The sequence below is a fragment of the Epinephelus fuscoguttatus genome, linkage group LG17 (genome assembly GCF_011397635.1).
Source record: "Epinephelus fuscoguttatus linkage group LG17, E.fuscoguttatus.final_Chr_v1".
NCBI classification, from domain to species: Eukaryota; Metazoa; Chordata; class Actinopteri; order Perciformes; family Serranidae; genus Epinephelus; species Epinephelus fuscoguttatus.
Window position 1 is genome coordinate 33515540 of NC_064768.1, and position 19932 is coordinate 33535471.

Consider the following 19932-nt stretch of genomic DNA (forward strand, 5'->3'; position numbering starts at 1 on the left):
TTTGCAGTGACGCCAATTATGTTCCGCCTCATTAGTTCACTGCACGGACCGTTTAACCTGGCAACAACTGCAGCCGGCTCAAACGTGATTGGTCAATATCACGCAGACTACAAACAGCCTACAACCGCAAACCAGGGCTCTTCTGCTCTTCTTCCAGAGGCAAGATCTCCAGGGTTTGCCTACAGACTCTACATTCACTGAATGTAGAGTCTGTATAAAGAGACTAATGACAGAGTGACTTTTAGAGCACATTCATTCTCATTCCATTCATTCTGAATCAGTGTGTTTGTGACAGCCTACAGGCAAACATTGTTTTGAATTCAATACCAGGTTAAGGACACAGACACGCTTTGTAAATATGCTCTGTTTTGTCCATCTTGATGGACATTTCAATTGAGAGGCAGGCTGTTATATAAACTGCATACAGGGGCTCAAATATTTCTCTCAAACTATTTCCTTACATAACAATTTTCCTGTGTTAACACACTGTTCTGAGTGAGATGAGAAGATCGATATACCTCTCTCACATCGGTCATGTCTGTTATTATGGAGCTACAGCCAGGAGACTGTTACCTTGGCTTTGTTATCTTTGTGACAAAGGTAACAGATTCTGCCTAGCAGTACTAATTAATATGCCCATAGACTGAGGAACATGTGCTGTATTAATTAACTGATCTATATTAACGCTGCAAACTATAAATATCCAAGGTCAGTTTCATTTAAATTCACTCATTAGCAGATGTGTGTGACATGAGATGCTGAATTTGAATTATATAACAAGCTTTTTAATGACACATTTTACTCCACCAGCTCTACTTTCTGCTATGATGTTGCCATGGGTTGAAAAACAATGCTAACTACTATAAAGATGTGCATCTGTTCTGTTTTTCAAAACTGAAGTATTGCTTACTGATTGTGGTGAAGAAAACAAACAGAATTGTTGTCCTCATCGTATGGCAAAAACACCTTTATGACCCAGAGCGAGAGACAAAACTATTCAGCCTAGTCCACAGAAGAAAATGTTGGCATTGTAAGTTTCTGTAAACAACAGGTACGTTACATTTGTACATTTCATAGGGATCATATCAATATTTCTAAAGTGATATAGTGTATGAGCCGACTTTTTCTTTGGGTTGGTGGATGGCGTGACATTTGCAAAGCCGTTGACACTGTTTGAGACCAACAAACAACAAAATGGTTGTTTTTAAGTGAGTCATATCTGTGTTTTAAGCAGCTTTTTAGCCACCAAGCATGGCAGTCTCTTATGGTAGTTAATTTTTTTATAGGCAGTATCATATAATGTTGACTGGTTGGAAACAGCAATAATTAATATCACATACACACATACTCCTTGCTCTTGGTTGAGGCTGTGAATTTGCTTTGCCACTGAAAACGAATGTTTTATTTGCCCCTTTGCTCACACTGAATAGAAGTGAAGGGGAGGCGAATATTGGCCGATGTTAGTTTTGCTCTTGTGTGACCATACCCTAATGCAGTAAGAGCAACAATGCCACTACAGCAAATGCCATTGGACATTTAAGCAGAAAACTAAAAACTATAGTTAAAAACCTGACAAAGGAAACAAAACTTAACCATTAGCTTTTTAAAATAATTATTGAGGTTACACTGCTCCTCGTGCGTAAATGTGCAAAGCGTCTCTCTTCGTGGGGAATCATACAGCAGCTCCTCTCTGCTCTCTGCTATGTTCAAGTTTTTGAGAATGTATTTAATATTTTCCTTTCACCCTCCTGCAATCCATCTGCGGGTTCCTGTGTGTTTGGCAGAGTGTACGCCTTTCTGAATAACGTGCCCTTCATATAGCATGACAATACTGTGCCGTTGACCTTAGACCAGGTTTTGTTGGTCAGTAGCACATTCACTTTCCGCTTCCTTAAAACACCAATGTGCCTGACCACAACTCATTTAAAGACCTACACACCTACAGGTGCACATATGGACACAAGGGTACTTACACAACGTGGGTACCCGCTGTGCTGGGTGTAAGGTAGGGTTTTTTTGTTTCACTACCCATCCCTGGGGGAAAAGCTATCACATCACCTTAATGCTTTACTCATTTACTGTCTGAAGCTGAGTATTTTTCAATCAGCAGAAAGAAAGAAAATATACCATGAGCCAATGCATACCTCCTTTATTTCATTTTCTGTATGTCATGCCATTACAACACAACCATGATAGTCAGAGCTAACATTTTTATCCTCCACTGTGTTAGTCTATCACACCCTGTCGTGCACGGAAAACTGTGATATGGTACAGTATAATTTAGTTGAACAGCTCTTTACATCAGCATGGTTGATTCAGTGTTTTTCTAAGTTGCAAAATAAACCTAAATCGGCAAATCCACTAAATAGTGAGTATCCTAAACTAAGAGAGGCTTATGCGTTTAGAACAAAGACCAGAGGTGGAGACAGAAGATGTAAATAAAAAAATAAAATGGTGAGAGAAGTATTCAGGCACTTAGAAATACTCTCAGGTCCTTGGCTACACTGTGCTTCATTACATTGTACATGCACTTTATAGTCTATCCTGATCCTGTCATGAGGAGTATGAGGTCGCCTCTACAAGACAAGGCTAAGGGATTCAGCACATTCAAGAACAACTAATTAAAGGGATTTCAAGTATTTTCACACAACATCAACGTTCCTATTTACATGTGATCTAGTGTACCTACGTATTCTCGTTGCATATCCCCTAAGACGTCATTTTAACAACCATAATTGTACAAATTCTATGACAAACAATTGAAACATGAACTGAGAGGAAATTTCACAATATATCAGCAACACCCAGTATCCAACATTTCATTGTGCAGGAGTTCTTTAGGTCATTATTTAAAGTAGTCAGTATGTATGAAATGAGCTTTTTTTCCCCAGTAAAATCTAATTTCCTGCACCTTCACATATCAATCTTGTCTTTCAAGTGGCTTTCATTGGATTTCTCTGGTCGTATGTTCCAGCTGCTGTGATGGAAGGCAGGCCATTTGAGAAAATGACAGCGTCAATTTTCTCTTCACCCGCTGCTGGGAACATTAGTGTACACAGTGTTATTAAAGGGGAATGATGCATGCACTGACAGCTTGGATTGAATAGGGATGTTTGTGTTGATTTGTCATGACTGAGATGATCATATAGTCTGCAGTCTCCGACTTAAATAAATCTGTCCTTGAAAGTGAAATCAAGTGAAGGCAAATGGTTACAGTAAACGGTAAACTGCATTAATTCTGAAGGACCGGAGTAACCACACAACACCAACGAGAAGAAGTCCACCGAAACTGACATTTAGTTTTGTGCTTACTTCTGATCAGAACAGATACACAAAGACCGACTCTGACGGACAACAGCTGACTAAAGACAACAGGAACAAACATAGACTTCACAAACTGAAGGAAGAAATGTACAGTACAACACAGCAACAGTCTGTCCACAGATGTTAAACCATTCCCAAATACCTTGGATTCCAAAACATCAAATAAGACACTCTCAGTTTATGAGCTTTTTCAAGGACGTTTGGAAACATTTCTTGGTCTTCATCTGCAGAGTTTGCTCAGTTGTCACAGAGAGAGTTAGGATTTTCAGAAACTTCAGCTACCTGATAATTAGGAAGGATACATGGGGGCAATTCCTCCAAACAATCTCAAACAATGGGCCATTGTAGAAACAGAGACTTACAATCCAGGTCATGCATTTTGGGCTAAATCCATATGTTCAAGAGTGAGGAACAGATACCGTTACTGGACTCTACTGAACGCCTTCTCTGCATCCAATGAGATTGCTGCCATAGGACAGTTCTTGCTCAGAGAGGACAATGTAATATTGAGAAGGCGTCTGACACTGTCTGCAAAGCTTCTCAAATTAATATAACCCGCTTTATCAAGATTATACTTGTTATAATTTCATCAGTTCGATCAGTCTACACATGCTATCTACTGCACGTCTGGCCTTTCTAGAAGAGGGATCCCTCCTCAGTTGCTCTTCCTGAGGTTTCTACCATTTTTTCCCCATTAAAGTTTTTCTGGGGGAGTTTTTCCTTATCCACTGTAAGGGTCCAAGGACAAAGAGATGTCGTATGCTGTAAAGCCCTGTGAGGCAAATTGTGATTTGTGATATTGGGCTTTATAAATAAAATTGAAATTGATTAGCCAAGACCTTTGAAAAGATCTTTAGGTCTTATCAGAGATGGGATATGGGTCTATGACTTTTACAGTCAGAAGCCAGTTTACCCTTTTTGAGAATATGATAAATTAGAGCCTCATTCAGAGTAGGTAGTAAGGTTCCCTTCTCCTTTGCTCTCTTGGACATACTTAGTAACACTCAGTGATTTCGCTGATGTAGGTCTTTTTAAAACTTGTCTATAAGGTGCCATGCCATTGTTGGGACGGCTCATAATTCCAAAGCCTCAATAGGTTGAAAAATGCCCCATTGTAGCAAACAGCCATTTGTCTGCAAGGTTTCTGGTGTTGGATGTGAATATGAAGTGGTCCCCACTGATTTAGCAATGTCCATCCTGGTATTATGTTAGGATTCTTACAATCCATGAAGTATCACCATCTGCTGATCAATGTTCTGCTTCAAGTTAGGTCCCGTGATGACAGCTAAGCCAACTCCATGTCAACTGAGCACCATTCATCTGCAGATGACGATTAGATATCAAAATCCTTGGAAAAAGCTAGTAATTGGACCGTGAGTTAAGATTATTTTATGGAAACCATCACTCTCAAGGTCAAGAATGAAACTGTCTCCCTCAATGTAAATTCAATTTTGGGACCAATTTATAAAATGTTGTTGAATACCTATTGTTTCACATCACTTAACATTCAGGGTCCCAATGGATATATTGGAAACCATTTTCTTTCAGCTAACTGTACCAACTTGGTCAATGTTTTAAGGCATAAATATACTAGAAATAAAATTTAAATGCACATGCCCATACAAGCAGAATGGCACATTTATGTTGAATAGCTTGTATGTGATGGACGGGTTTCTGTAGAGAGCAAAGGATACACTTGTTTTCCGACATCTCAAAAAAACAAAGCTGCAAAGGCCAAGAAGGCTCAGTCTGGAAGAACCTCTGGAATGGGGCATGCCTTGTTGGCCCGCTACAACACATCTGGACTCAAACTGCAGACTCAAGAGGAGACCTATGCTGAACTGGGACATCGCTGTTGTCCCCTATTTTTTTGTCATGTCTTTCATGGAGCAGGAAGGGAGAAGGGAGAAGGGGGAATCTAAAACGCTGTACCGACAGTAAACTGATTAATTGCTACACATAGCACCATAAACTACAGTCATATGACATGTACCGTTCTGGTTCCAACACAAGGACACATTTTCAAATTCAAGATTTCTGCATTGTATGAGCATATTTTGTGGAATTTAAGTACTTCAAAATAAGATTCAACACAGGCATAGATTTAAAACATGCAACCCTGTACCAACTCTTTTTGTAAGATTAGGTCTGTTTTAGGTCTATATCTTAAATAATAACATATTCTTCACTTTATAAATGTAGCGTTAATTTTGATAACATTTAAGAGATTAGTAAAAAAGTATGTCATTGCAAGGCAGATAAATGAATCTAGTACAAATAAAAATTTATCTTGATATGCTGCAAAACTGATTTTTACATATAACCACTGAAACATTTCTGGCTTGCAAATGTCCAATTTTACTTGATTGTTAATTGATGTTTTGCATGCCAGGACAACCTTCAAAAAGTTTAAGGGTTAATTGTTATTGAACTGATAATGATAATGGCTTCAATGAATGTGTGGAATCCATAACTTTTGTTTAAACACCCATCTCCGCTTGCCTTTTTCAGTGTTATTGTTACTTCCCTCATCCTCTGAGTCTGATCAGGGAACGTAACAATAGTGACAGAGTTGTTAAAAGTGATGACTCTGTCTGGCAGGTTGTTGTTGTCACCATTGCTGTTTCCTTAATACACCAATAAGAAACCTAGTTATAATAGTGTATTATTATCTTATGATGACATGTTATTCTTGTTTATACTACATACCAAATGATGAAATTTCAACAGGAATCTTGTTTGTTGTGACAATATATCACTTTTTCAAGAAGCTTTCTGGTTATTACCAACACATTCTCACTCTGACTTCATCACATATCGATGTTTGGTCATGGACTCGATGTTTGGTCATTGTCCTCTTTCAAAATAAACTTACATTTTCACAGTACACTTAAACTTTACATACAGTCTCTTTCAAAATAAATGTACGGTACAACACCCCGAATTGACTTTTTCTTTTTTCTTTTAACAACAACCACGCATGGTTAGGTTTACGAAAAAGAACAGGATTTGGTTTTAGAATCTTACGGGACACAAACACCACTTTCTCAGGTGAAAGTCGGTCACCACCCCTCCATCTGCCCTAGTTGGGCTTTTGCTGCCTTAACTTTTATCCCTGTCCCGCCGCGTTTCCCACTGACGCAGCCGGGTGCCGTTAAACTATAACAGCAACCGGCAGCGTATCATGCCGATGTTAAAGGACGCCTTTTTTCGTTGGTTTCTATCACTGCAAGTCACTGCCCAAGTGCCGCATTTGGATGACTTCGGAGTGAGGCCCTCAAAATACACTTCTGTTTACATAGTCTGTTTCAAAATAAAAGCACAGTATGACTTCATGAATTGACGTTTTTTTTTTTTTTTTCCTTTAACAACTAACGCTCTCCCTGGTGAAAGTCGGTGTTTCCTCGCCCTGCTTGCCCCGCTGTGTATCTCCCCCTGCCACCATTTAACTATACCAGCGACCAACCACATATCATGTCGACGTTTAAGGAAGGCTTTTTCAGCGGTGTCTGATGTCTGAAGTCACTGCCCAAGCATTGGATTTGAATGACTTCGAAATGACACCAGGTTGTTATTACACATAAGAGTGTTTATACGGTTTCATATTATCGTTATCATAATATCAGCAATGAACATTTAAACTCAATTTTATTTGTCTTTACTACAAAAAGCTTTGTCTTCTACTGCATTATCTTTGATTTGCGATCAGTTCTAGCATCCTTAAATGAGAATTGTCTTTAAATAAAACCCGATGCATTTTATGATTTACCCAAAAAATGCAAAAGGAGTTGGCGGTGGCTTTCATCAACCCTGAATCTGCACACAGCCCTAACAACCTCCACCAAGAAAGCAGAGCAGCTTGCATGTTGCCTGAGGGGCAAAAAGTGGTGTAAAAAAGTCTGTAATTCACTCACTGTTGCTTGTAAAGCTTATTTGCTGTGAGTGCATAGTAATAACTGGAGGTGACTCAGACGAGCATATTAACATTCTGATCAACTCAGAGCTCCATCTGGGTTTTGGTTGGGCAGAAACAATGTGGTTTGGTAGTACTGTTTTTTAACCTTATGACCAGGGTGTCATGGTTTGTCATGTAGCTGTACGCTATTTTAATATGTGGTAATGAACTGGCGTAGGCTAGTGTCTTCTTTTTAAGGATCCGATTGTGTCATTTCTCATAACATAATATAGACGTTGTTTTAATGAGTGAAGTCCGTATTCTGTTATCACAAAAAAGCTCTCTCGTTTCAATTAAATACTGAAATCATGTACAGATAACAGTTCATTGATATGTCAAGATAAAGTGACAAATGTTTTTGTTAAAACTGAATAATTTGGTAAGTAGTAATAACAAGAAACTAAGCCATTTTGTCAGTATAATGAGCGCAGATTTCTTTGTGATGATGGCAGCAACAGGCCGACATCATTTTGGAACAAAACCTCACCATCAGTAAGTTCTCCTCACAAACCCTGTGCTAATGCCATGCCATTTCAGTTTAAAACTCTTAAGCTTCTCAAGCCTAAACACAAACCATAATTGGGATTAGCATTATGATTAACAAACTTCTGTATTCAGAAACATAATCCACAATGCTGTTATTAAAAAAAATTGCATGGACTATTTGCACCCTATTTTACATTATCCTGTTTATGGAAATTTGCTACAACTGAAAGATAAGTATTGTTTCTTAAATATTGGGACAATAAGTTCTTTAAATGGAAACTTTATATTAGCACTTTCTTTGTAATGAACATTCATACTCCAACAAGCAGAAGCTGTAGACTTGTAAGAACTCAAATCAGCAGCGCTCCAACTGTAAGAATTAATTCACAATGCCAGAGAGAACATTGCATCAAGGAGGTGTGGCTATCTGAAATCAGTTCACACCCTCTGACCAATCAGGGATGAATGGATGCCCATACCTGCCTGAAATGTAAGGAATGACAAAAATACAAGGTAAAGCAAAATTATAAGACAGTAAGTCATTATTCTAAGATACTAATCCATATGGGCTATTCAGTAAGAGCAACTACACCCTGAAAAATACAGAGGAACACATATAGTAAATAAATAAATAAAGGGTTGCACAAAATACCTTAAGATTTTTCCTTAAGTATGACACCTAAGGCTTAATTTCTCCTTGGCTTAGGGACTTATCTAAATATGTTGCACAGAATCCCTTAAAAGGTTCCCTTAGTTAAGGAAAAATATTAACTTTACATTTATACAGAGTCAGTGATCTCTTTTAAGTCTCTTCTTAAAACATACTTTTATAAGCGAGCCTTTTGTGATTTAACTTGAGTTTTAGGTACATTTAGACTGTCTTTTATTTCCTCAGTTTTTATATACTAAAGTGTTTTTTATCAGTTTATCTGTTTTAATTATTGATACGTAAAGCACTTTGTAACTCTGTTTTTAAAAGCACTTTATAAATAAAGATCATTATCATTCATTTTATTTACTGCATTGAAAGAGATTTTACATCGTCTTTCACACAGTGGTTTAACTATGGGTACACTCGAATCATTTCGAGCGCTCTCGAGTGCACTCTCGTACAAACTGGCCCATTTGTAAATTTGGAGCACTGTTGGAGTTAACGTTCAGTTATCCAGAGCACCGCACTCTCGGAGTGGCATAGCACACTCTGGACACATTGAGCAGCAGAGCGCCGAGCAGAGTGACCGTGTGATTAACTTAACTGTTCGTTAATTCACGTAGAATTAGGACGCTCTGTTTCCTCGAACAACAGCGCTCTCATTTTAGTAAAGAACATCAGATTGGAGATAAGGAGAAAACCTTTAATACTAAGTGAACATTTTAAGGAAATCTTTAAGACTTCAGGGTATTTTGTGCAACTGATTTTAGCTTAAATTAACCATAACTCAGAAAATCTTAACTTAAGGTGTTTTGTGAAACCAGTGCCTGGCCATTTTGTTGATACTTGAGCACATAATGTGTTGTTTCTACCTCAATATCTGCCTCAGTAACAAGACAAATCAGAACCCTGCTTCTAAACTTTTAACTTGACTTATAATAGTGACGTAGCAGGAAAAGCTAAAAAGCTTGGTCATACTTTAACCTACTATCTCTTAATTTTGACTTCAAAAGTAAAGTTTTCAAAATGATTTAATAGATGATACTTCTGAGTTATGATCTTATAACTCTTCTGACTTAGTAACTCAATATTTTCACCCAAGTCCAAATTTTAAGTTCATATTTCATGATTTTGAGTAAGTATTTTTAATGTTAATCATTCCAGACCTTTCATTCATGTCTTTTCTTGGTAGAAATGGGCTTCCATACAATCCAGTATTCTCTGTAGCTGCGACATGGTTCACTCAGTGTTTCTGTGACTGCCTACTACCTCTATTATATTTGCCTTCATTTTGATTTGTCTATACAAAACAGGCTACCACAGCTCAAGGCAATCAGGGAAATGAGACTACCTCACATCTGCATACCCCATGTCCAAGGTTTTAATGGTCTAAAATATTACACAGCATGCAGATCAAATAATTTCAATGAGCCGGCCTTGGCTTCAGAAATGCAAACATTTCAGTGCAGAGCTGTCAATATAAATATTTTAATTTGTATTTAATTTTAAGGGGTATAAAAGATGCAGTTGGTTTAGCAGGTGTTTGCAAAACTCGATGAGTATTTTATGGTGGGCTTTTAGATACCAAAATGAAGGCTCTGGCAAATGAAGTTTAGGGTGTCAGGTCTTACAAATATATTTCTTTTTATCAGATATTCCAAATTTTCATCTACAAAAAGCCATTATCATATCAATATTTTAACCTGAGTTTCAAATTTTCAAAGCTCCGTATGCATTTTTTTTTGTTTTTGTAGAAAAGATAATGTTGGTGTTAGACTATTAGACTCTGTGGCCTCCCTTCACGTGTCATCTCATCTCGGATCAGTCATGAACAAACCCTGGTACGGACATACAACAGAATTTCCAAAATACAAAGATTTCTCAGCAGATCTGATGCTCACATCACCTAAAAGTTTCAAATAGTAAACACTATAAATGGGGGTCCTGTTACAATAAACATTTTGGTGTTCATTAGATTTGTGTGGGACACAGTCGCTTTGACACTGCTGTCAGACAACAGTGCTGATGTCATCAGCCTCGTCAGGTTTCTTGGGCTTACTGGGGAGAGACTTGAGATACTCCAGGTGGCGTCGGGCGTCCTCCTGGTTCTGACGGACATAATACACCACATATGAAATGACCATGGCGAACCAACCGAACATGGTCACCAGCATAGCGTAGTCTGTGGTCCTTTTGGCCAGGTTACAGAGGTCAGTGTCCACCGCCAAGAAAGGTCGCCCCTCCTGATCACGAAGCTCCGAGCTCCTGCAGAGGACCCGGGCGGCGGCCTCATGGTTGTGGGCCATTCCACCGATGGCCTGCTGGAGGGCGCAGTCACAATGCCAGGGGTTATCGTCCACAATGACGCGGGCCTTGAGCCGAGCAAAGGCATCCTTGTGTACGCTAGTGATGCGGTTGTGGGAGAGGTCCAGCACCTGTAACGTCGCCTCTATGCCACTGAACGCACCTTCCCCTAAAGTTTCCACCGCGTTGTATGAAAGGTTGAGCTCCCTCAGAAGTCTGAGTCCGTGGAAGGCTTGATCGGGCACAGCGCCGATCTGGTTGTGGTCTAGCCTCAGCAGGACAGTGTCGACCGGGAGGCTGGGGGGGATCTCTTTGAGGCGGGACTGACTGCATGTAACGTTGAGACCGTGGAGGTGAGGGTCGCGGTGGCAGATGCAGCCCTTTGGACACATGCTGGCCGAGGGGAAGCACAGGGCCATGAGGACAAGGCTCTGAAGGAGCAGGCACATGGGGATGGAGCGCGACAGCCACAAGTCCAGCAAAGTCATACTGACCGGCTGTCAGCAGCATCCCGCCTGGGGCCACTACTCTGCCACTGGTCCCTTACACACATCGCATTGTTGCGACTGGTCCTCACTGTCTGCCCACTGAAGATACTGGAGTGTGAACAGATGTTACCATGCTTCGATGAGGCCTGAAAGGAGATCAAACAGAAAGACAGGGTCAATAAATATGGTTAAGTGACACCCTTCACCATTTCATCTTGTGTAGTATTTTATTACTTATGTTTGTCAGTGTCACCATCACGGGCCCTTCAAATTTGAATAGCTTGATGTGATTGTTGACAATGTGACAGGGGCCCATATTTTGAAGTAAGCATGTCCTGATCAAGTTTTTTGCCCCCGATCCTGAACCAAGTATCTGCTGATACCAAGTCCAATCCAAAAGATGACTAGCTTCTTTGCAAGGTATAATATGTACATTATATTCTCTATTCACCAAGATCCTTCTGTGTATGCGAAACAGAAATGTAACTGTATGACTTTTACAATTATGGGCTCCGCGCTTATTTTCACAATTATTTTGCCACACTGTGGGACAAATTCATTGCTAAATGGTGATTTAAATTTTTAGCCAGCTGCAAGACACCATAAATGACATTCATGCTGCCCAGAGGATGATGATGATGATAATGACTCAGAAAGGGAAAAAAATCCAGTGGACATCTATCTGAACATCTACAAGACTGGCATTTTTTTTTTAAAAGCCATTCATGGTTCCCGGATGATGAATTCTTTCATGATCCTATCAGTTCTCATGTAGCACCCAGGGCCGTCGCAACCGGACAGGCAAACTAGGCAATTGCCTAGGGTCCCGAGCTGGAAGGGGGCACCCAGAGAAGGCTGACATTGGTCCATATCAATGACAATATGATGGAACCCCTATTTTATAGACACTGCAACAATGACAACACGTTGGAATCCCCCCTAATGGGGCCCCCTACTAGCTGCTGCTTGCGAGTGGCTAAGTAGGGTGACCAGACGTCCCGCATTGTGCGGGACTGCACAGCATTTCTGTCTCTTTTTTATTTTTTTTCAAAGATTTTTTTGGGGGCATTTTTAAGCCTTTAATGTATAGGACGGACAAGCATGAAAGGGGGAGAGAGAGAGGGAGTGACATGCAGCAAAGGGCCACAGGCTGGAGTCGATCCCGGGCCGCTGCGGCAAAAGCCTTGTATATGGGGCGCCTGCTCTACCACTAAGCCACCGACGCCCTGAGCATTTCTGACTCTTTTCATGCGTCACGCAAACTGAGACCATGTCCCGCATGATTGGTTGCCACCCGCGCTAGCAATCGCAAGAGCATGAGTGTCCATGCGCCGTCCAATAACGGTGCGTGCTGGCCACCTGGCACTTAATATGCTGCTTTCATGACTGCCCAGTAGTACCTGAACAGCCGAGCTGTGGCAGCACACAGGTATGTGACGTGTCAGAGGAGAAATGAGCCGTTCACATTTCTCTCTCTGTGGCAGGTAACGGTCCAGAAACCTCACCGCACTTTAGGGACTGTTCTTTACTTATGAAGGGACTGTTCTTTACTTGTCAGGGGAGGAGGGTGGCTGGTTGATTTTTATTTTATTTATTTATTTTATTTTGATCCCCCCTATGTTAATCACTCATTGATGCTGTTTTTGAAGTATGAATAAGTCAATAAGTAATTTATTCCTTTGAAATATCAGTGATGTATTATAGAAAAGTGATTTATCTTTTTATAAATGACAAAAGGCACATCTGCCTCATTTTTGATGTGCTATCGTGATACTACTCAGAACCGTGACACTTTCACTGGTATCACACTGTGGGTCCCAATTTTGGTACCGTGACAAGTGTCTGATGACTAAACTTTGCGCTGGGGCGGGTGTCCCACATTGTCCCTCACAAACCTACTCCTTGTCCAACATTTGGTTTACTGTGACCTGGTCACCCTGGGGGCGGGGGTGGGGCATCCAAGGTGCCTCTTGCCTGGGGCCCCCAGAGTGCCTTGGAACAGCCCTGGTAGAACCACCAGCAGGTTGACATTCATTGGGATGGATTGCTGTACTACAGATGTTCCCAGCAGAATGAATTGTAGTACCTTTGGTGATCCCTTGACTTTCATTCTAAAAAAACCCAACATAGCCGTATACGATCTCACACCCAGCTGTTAGCGATGTGGCTCTAGGGTTGGCAGTGTTGGGTGGTCCACCACTTTGGATTGCTATTAAATCTGGTGCAAATTCATAGTTTCCATAGGATGAATCCTTATAAGTTTGGTCTCCTTTAAGGTTTATTTATTGTTATTTCGAAAACACAGGGTTGCATAATGAAATGCAGTTGTAATCCCTTAATGCTGCACAAGAAAAACAGGAAGCAAAACAGAAACAGTAGCGCATTTTTATGCCTCTATGCCATCGCCAATCTTTGCTAGAGGCAGTACCTTGACCTCCGACCACAAAAATCTAATCAGTTCATCCTTGAGTTCAAGTGGACGTTTGTGCCAAAGTTGAGGAAATTACCATAAGGTGTTCCTGAAATATCGGGTTCACAGGAATGGGATGTACATATGTCAAGTAGTGAAAAATTTGTATAAAACTTTGATTTATGACCAAATATATGCAAAATTAACAACATTCCCATCATCCTCACCTGTACATTTCTGTATTTAATTATTTTAAGCAAATGTTAGTGTGCTAATATCGTAAACTAAGATGGTGGGCATGGTAAAAATAAGCCCACCTGCTAAACATCAGCATAACAGATTGTCATTGTGAGCATTTACACATTACTCAACATTCCACTAATGTACTCCCAGTGTACCTGAGCAGCCCTGTGTTAGAACACAAGGCGCCAGTCCTGCACGTGTCCATTTTTGAAAACCCACACCTGCCATACTCATGAAGCTCAGTACCAGAACCGACCTTTTACCCATCATTATGTCAAAGTCAAAGCCGCAACCCGTTAATAAAAGTCCTGCAACCGGACCTGCACCCATGATTAAACACACACAGGCTACAGTCACTCACATTAAGCTGGGTTCATCGTTCTTGAATTACAAATCCAGCGGAGGAAAAGTCGAAAGTGAAAACATTCCACACAATCGGATCGGTCGATGTGCTTTTCAGTACAAAGCCCCAAATGACTGGAACAATCTGCCTGGATGTTTAAGATCTGCTAATTCACTTCATATTTTCAAAAGAACCCTTTTTAATTCTCTGAAGACATCCTGCTGCCGTTTTTAACTGTGTATGTTGGGTATGCGTTCATAAGCCTTTGTACGTGCTAGCTTGCACTATTTGCTTAAATAATTTCAGATTTGGTTTATAGCATCCTGCCTGTTGCTGAGGGAGAGGTGCTCGACATTGATTAACCCTGTGAGAGCCATTGTTAGTGTTGTATTTGCTTGTCTGTTTTGTTTTCTGTTTGCTGTCCAGTTTTTTGCTTTGTTTGTTTGTTTCTGTAATGTTGCATATTGCCTGTATGTTTAGGAGACGAGATAGTTCATTTCAAGGGGCTTATCCTGCTTAATAAAGGTACATATATAATCACTGCCAGGTTAGGAGGCATTTGAGCATGCTCCTTCCACCACCACAAAACCTTAAAAGGATCCTCCTTGGGTGTCTTGAGCCACCTCATCCTCGGGCTGTAAAGTTTCATGGCTAGAGTCCTCCATATTGGTGACGAACGTGACATTGTCACCAAAGGTTCAGCTTGTGTCACTGACTTTCACATTAAAAGGTACTGCGGCTTGATAATAGTGATTTAGATATTAAAATGTTACACGTATACTGCACAAAGCTATGATACACAGCTTTTTGTGGGTTACCTGTTGGGCACCTGACCCGGTGCAGGACTCTGCAAGGGGCTGTGTTGGTCAGGGCATTTTGCTTCAGGTTCTCACAACATATTAACCTGGCTTAATGAAGCAATGTTCTGTACAAATAATGGCTCCCTGCTGTTTAATGGAGAGAACATTTATATACTGTATGTCTGCCATGATCTGAACTCTGTCTCGGAGACAACACTTACAAGGTGTGTTATTCAAAGGGACATATTGACTTTCTTGTCTGTCTTTTATTGGAGCACACGTGGGCATGTTGGACAGCTGTTAATCGAGCACTCTCATTAATCTCTGATTCATATGCAGCTGTGTCAATAATTGAGCAGTTTGGGCCACAAAATTAGTTTCATTTTTTTCCATTTAATTATATGACAGCGAGAATCATATTCTGCCTGCAGAATCCTCTGAAAATAAAGTGCACACTGCAGTGCAACCATTAGATTTATTAAACAGTGTAATGCACACACAGGAACCAGTGTGACGAAAAGATAAGGTGTCAGAAATCAGCTACAAAAAATTCCTCACTTTTCTTTCTCCTCTAACTGCTGGTGTTGACTACCTCACCTACGCCCTAAAACAGGCCTCCATGATGTGCTCTCATACTACGCACGCACGCTAAATAAACGCAACTGTAACTATCTATGTGAAAGGTAAAGGGAAACACCTGCAGGTAGTATTTCAACAACATTCATGCACATAATTATTCGTGGTTGACAAAGGTGACTAATTCTAATCATCCACCTCACACTGATCTCAGATACATCTTATTATTAGCGTGAGTCACAGTCTTACAGCAGATCACACAGAGACAACAGCTCTACACCCGCTGGTGCTCACATTCAGGTGAGGTTTTTCTCACCTTCATTCTCAAGCAAAAAAAAAAAAACACCCATCTCTGTCTAAATAGAAATGCAGAAAAACAACTGAAATGTTGTCAAGAGCACCCCAAACCAACGAGTGGCGATATAACTCAAAGAAGATGTTGGAAAATCAGAAGCCTGAAAAAGAGCTATTACTGAAAGGCTACCTGGAGCAGTGACCTGCGTGGCGCATTCTGATGCGTCTGTTCCTCAGTAAAGTGGAAAAGTAACTTTACAGTTATGTGTAAACATGTAAAGAGTCCTGGTAAACAGAACTCCCTCTGCACAGCCAGTCTCAAGGATCAGGTGCTGGAACATCTCAGATAAAAGCATCAACATAACAACATTCACTCTTAATAAAAGCATCATACTTGCGTTTGGCCGTGTCGTCAAGCTAGTTTGGTGTCTCTCTGTCAAGCAGCTGTCTGTTAAGCCCCATTTCCACTAACCAGTATCGTACAGTTCAGTTAGGTACTCTTTTTTCCTGCTTCCACCATGAAAAGTTGTGGATGGTACCACTGGAACGTTCTGTGCCGTCCCCATGTTTGGTCCCCCCTCTGTTGGGGTACCTAGCACACAGATGTGGTACTAAAAGGTGGAGCTGTGAACACTGCAGTCTGATTGGTCAGTAGAGGATGGTCACTCTGCTCAGGGCTGAGTTGTGTCTGGTTTTGAGGCTCATGTAACCACTGTTCATACTGTGGAGAGTTTTATTGGTAAACTGTAACTATAAAATGAAAGGATGTTTTGCTGCCTCTCACAGCAGCTGGAGTCTGAGAAAAAATAACTTCATTCACTGGGCCGACTGCCGGCAACTTTTAAGGTGGAACATTAACTTGTAATGTTGCTCAATGCATGAGCTGACGACATGAATCCATCAACACAACTTAAATTTGTGTGACATCTTTCAACCTCGTTCTGTGGACGATAAACGAGGTGCAGACTGACTGTCTTCAGTGGAAACACTAGGGTCTAGGTATCATGTCTGAAGGGTTACTTTTGGTTCCAAAGGTACTATACTGAAAGTGTTTGGTGGAAACGGGGCTTTAGTCATTTACTCCACAGCAGAAAACAGAACCTTGGAATAAAAGCTCTGTGCCAGAAGTTCATTGCACCTCAAAATAAAGTGTTTATTTTTTACAAACTTGACATGTTCATGAGGCAGTTGCGGTCCATTCAGAATGGACCCGCGACCCACTTTGAGACTGTGACTCACCAGGTGGGAACCACTGCTTGGTACCATCACAGGGACATTCAGTAGCACCAGTGCACGAGTGCTACAAAAATGTTAGTACATGCACTGTTTTGTTGTTTAACGTGAACAGTAGTTGGGTTCTTTGTTGGGGAAAAAAAGAATAAAAAATGAACACGAATGTTTAGGCTGTAGGCTACTGATTCAGAATCTACCAACACAGGCACAGTCGATCTATGTAGGCTACCTAATCAAACCTGAATGCAGCCCTTTGAAAACAGACACATGAACACACGCAGGCACATTGGGAAAACCAGGGCGCCAAATGAGCTGAAGACGAAATGGAGCGGAGGAAGAATGCCGTTAAAATGAAGCCACTTATGGCTTATTTTCAGAACAGAGAGGAGGATGAGGGGGATAATGGGAGAGACTTAAATGAAGACAAGAGTGACGAAGAACACCCGGACCACATCCATGAAGAGGACAGGGTAAGCAAGGTGGAGAGATCCCAGTCAGAGAGTGTCTGAGGGGGAAGGAGGAAGAAGGAGGCATCGGTGCCGAAAGGACGAACGAAAACTTAGTAAGAAGAAAAAGTACAAATACAATGCCCAGTGGCAGAGCACGTTTCTGTGGTTATTTAATGGTTTATTTAATAATTACACTTCACTGTAATTTTCACTGTGCAACTAAAAAATGTTGTGTGCTACTAAATTTTTCAGCATGGTAGCACAGTGATACTTGGAGAAAAGGTAAGCATCAAGCCCTGCATCATCATCTTTTCTTACATTCACTGCAATGTTTCAGCATATACATGTTGATTTTGCTTCATGAGAGGTTTAACGATACCGTTTTTTACCGCCTCAGAGCTTGTTATTCAGGAAAACTGTAATGGTACATAGGAAGTAATACAGTGAGCTGGCAGCTAGCAGCTAACAGTGCTAACTCCACAAACAGCGCTCAACAAGAACAGTGCTGACGGTGTTAACCAGGTTAACTGGAGAGCAGGTGCTAAACCTCCGCGATGATACCTTTACAATATTAGAGGGAACCGCCATAACAGCAGAGTGCAAAGCGGCACTGATGAGCTAGCCAGACACATGTGGCTAGACAGAAGAAAATTTGTCTTTTAAACATCACATTGAGTGTCTTACAAAAAACTCAGGGTTAAGTTGGGTTTCTATTTCAGAAACAAATGTTGTTTCTCCTTTAGTGCGAGAAAATGACTTATACAAGCAACATTTCTATCAATACTTGACTATGGTGACATTTTATATATGCATGCAAATTTATCTTCTCTGAAAATGCTGGATTCAGTGTATCATGCAGCATTAAGGTTTGTAACTGATTCTGGTTTTCGTACTCATCACTGCAGCTTGTATGAGAGTGTTGGTTAGCCTTCTTTGCACAATCGTAGATTGGAGCATTGGTACATTTTTCACATTTGCCTTCTTATTTATGTTCTCTCTTGATTCCTAAAGTCGCCAGGAGCTGTAATCTTCGGTCAGATGGACAAATTATGTATGTCGTTCCTCGAACACGAACTGTCTTTGGTGAAAGTGCCTTTAAAGTATTCGCACCCTCGTCCTGGTGTGAGTTACAGAGACATTTTAAAATGGATTACCTGCCAAGTATGGAACATTTTAAAAGTAGGATTAAGGACTATTTGAGTACTGAATGCACATGTCCTGTTACTGAGCGCTGCTGGTGATTACTGTCTTGAAGTGAATTGCCAACTGTTTTGTAACTGTTTGTTTCATGTTGTCTGTTTTAATCTATTGTGTTTTTTAGTGCAACTATTACGCCAGGGCCACACTGCCCGCGGAAGCGCAGCGCACCGAAATTCTTGCGCGCGCCGGAGCACCTTCGTTCACATCAGACGCACATTTCTCCACGCCGTCAACAAGGGATTCTGCTCCCAGCTCTTGTTTTTCACTGCCTGGCTTGTCAGATTCGCTCGCGGCTTGCGCAGAAAATAGACCAGACGCCGAACTGATCGCTGCAAATCGTGAGCCTGCCGCGGAGCTTCCCGGCGCGGCGCGGCCAGTGTGGACGACACAGTCGGTTAACATGGGCGCCGAAAGGAAACTGTCTTCTCTTCTCAGCGCTTCGAGGCTATTCGCGGCGCTTCCGCGGGCGGTGTGGCCCTAGCGTTATGCTGCTGTCTTGGCCAGGACTCCCTTGCAAAAAAGATTCTGAATCTCAGTGGGACTATTTCCTGGTAAAATAAAGGTTAAAATAAAAAAAAAAAAAATTAGACCGGCTTATATCAACAAACCACAGAGTAGTTCAGATTACAACACACCCAGAGGCAGTGCGATCTCTTTGTCTGGATGCCACTACATCATTATATCTTTACAGAGCAAATAATGTTTGCTGCTCTATTAATGCTCTGAATGTCACATACAGAGCCTTTAACAGAAGAACAACCCATGTTATTATTTCATTCTTGTAAACTGGAGGTCATATAGGTTTTTCTGGGAGACCTTGAGGAGGCTAAAAAGGTGCACAGTACTACGACATTTAAGCTGCTGCTCTATGTCATTACCGCTTAAAAAGACAGACTCTGAAAGGCTGTTTAACACTCACCCAGTCATCTAGTATTTCTTTGTCCTGGCTCAGGACAATACAGTGTTATCTAACAACAGCCTATGAGGAAGTAGCAAGGCGAGGGATTATCTGTTTTCTGCCGCACAGCGAGGACCAGCAGCAGCTCCCAGGCCCACGTCAAGCTGTTTATCCAGCTGCTGCTCTGCCACAAGAGGCAAAACCTGTTGCTGTATGGAAACAGGCTCTGTGCTGGATCTATTAAACCTGCACTGTGCTTACGGTAGGTATGATCTGT

At 41.1% G+C, this 19932-nt stretch overlaps 1 protein-coding gene across 3 annotated transcripts in view; it reads right to left on the minus strand.

Moving 5' to 3' along the window:
* Positions 1-2138: 2138 nt before the first annotated feature.
* The window catches only part of lrrc3b (leucine rich repeat containing 3B), a 35489-nt gene continuing 17695 nt past the window's right edge, over positions 2139-19932 (minus strand). For all 3 annotated transcript variants that reach the window (XM_049602851.1, XM_049602853.1, XM_049602854.1), the window contains exon 2: positions 2139-11355. In XM_049602851.1, the coding sequence (XP_049458808.1) occupies positions 10427-11209 (783 nt within the window). In that variant the 5' untranslated portion in view covers positions 11210-11355 and the 3' untranslated portion in view covers positions 2139-10426. The remainder of the gene's footprint in view (positions 11356-19932) is intronic.